The sequence below is a fragment of the Myotis davidii genome, unplaced genomic scaffold (assembly GCF_000327345.1).
Source record: "Myotis davidii unplaced genomic scaffold, ASM32734v1 scaffold937, whole genome shotgun sequence".
NCBI classification, from domain to species: Eukaryota; Metazoa; Chordata; class Mammalia; order Chiroptera; family Vespertilionidae; genus Myotis; species Myotis davidii.
Window position 1 is genome coordinate 1,149,275 of NW_006288252.1, and position 1,024 is coordinate 1,150,298.

The following is a 1,024-nucleotide window of genomic DNA, read 5'->3' on the forward strand; positions in this document are numbered from 1 at the left end:
TCTGCATATGGAATCAGTGAGGGCTTCCCTTAGCCGGTCACAGCACACGCGTTCTGAGCACGTATCTTATACGTATGTAAAACATTTGATTTAAAAGAAAAAAAGACACCCCCCCCCCACACACACACACACTTTTCGTACAAGAGGACAGGTTGGAGTCTGGGGACCTGGGGTGTCCCCTTCACCCGTGGGGGGCGGTTAGGCCGGTGCTAGTCTGGAAGTTACCCAACCCTCCCCCACGCCGGGGCTTAAGGACCAACGGCTGCACCCAGCGCTTAGATTACAAAGGTTTATTTAGAAAATAGTTTGGTCGTTGGGGTTGTCGTGTGTTGGCAAACATTTCAATACTTTCAGTTACCAAAGGGTGTCAGTGCCTCCCCGACAGCGCCCCCCTGGGTCCCTGGGGAAGTCAGCCCTTGCTTGGAGGTGGGTGAGGGGCGGGGCGGGAGCGTCTGGGGGTTTCTCACCGTCTGGAGGGTTGCCAGCGCCTCTGTGGCTACAACCCGGACCTGACAGCCCCCCGCGGCAGGGCCCCCAGAGCGGGATCCAGGCCTGCAGCCTCGCCAGCGGCCCCTCGCTGAGATGGGAAGGCAGAGGGACTCCCCTTTCTCCTCCCCTCTCCCGGGGGCGCTTGGGTCTCATCCGCCCATGCGCCTGCCCTGCCCCCTGGAGGCCAATCCATCCCTGGGTCCCCGGGGAATGGAACCCGCTTTCTCTGGGGGCCACGCCCGCCCGCCCCCTCCTCCCGGAGCCGCCCGGGGTCTCCGCGCCAGGCGGGGCGCACCCGTCACTGCCTGAAGCCCCTTCTCCTCCGGCGGAAGAGGATGTGCTTGAAGGAGCGCCGGAAGTCCTGGTTGAACACCGTGTAGATGACCGGGTTGAGCGAGCTGTTGCAGTAGCCGATCCAGAAGAAGAACTTGAAGAGCGGGTCCGGCACCTGGCAGGCCTCGCGGCAGATGCCGTACAGGCTGTAGCTGAAGAAGAAGGGGAACCAGCAGAGCACGAACACGCCCATGACCACGGC

The 1,024-nt window shown here is 62.3% G+C and overlaps 1 protein-coding gene across 1 annotated transcript in view; it reads right to left on the bottom strand.

Annotated features, from left to right (window-relative positions):
- Positions 1 to 275: 275 nt before the first annotated feature.
- The window catches only part of ADRA2C (adrenoceptor alpha 2C), a gene marked incomplete at its 5' end in the record, with an annotated part of 1,639 nt that continues 890 nt past the window's right edge, over positions 276 to 1,024 (bottom strand). Inside the window, one exon of the mRNA XM_006760138.2 lies at positions 276 to 1,022. Within this exon, the coding sequence (XP_006760201.1) occupies positions 788 to 1,022 (235 nt within the window). The remainder of the gene's footprint in view (positions 1,023 to 1,024) is intronic.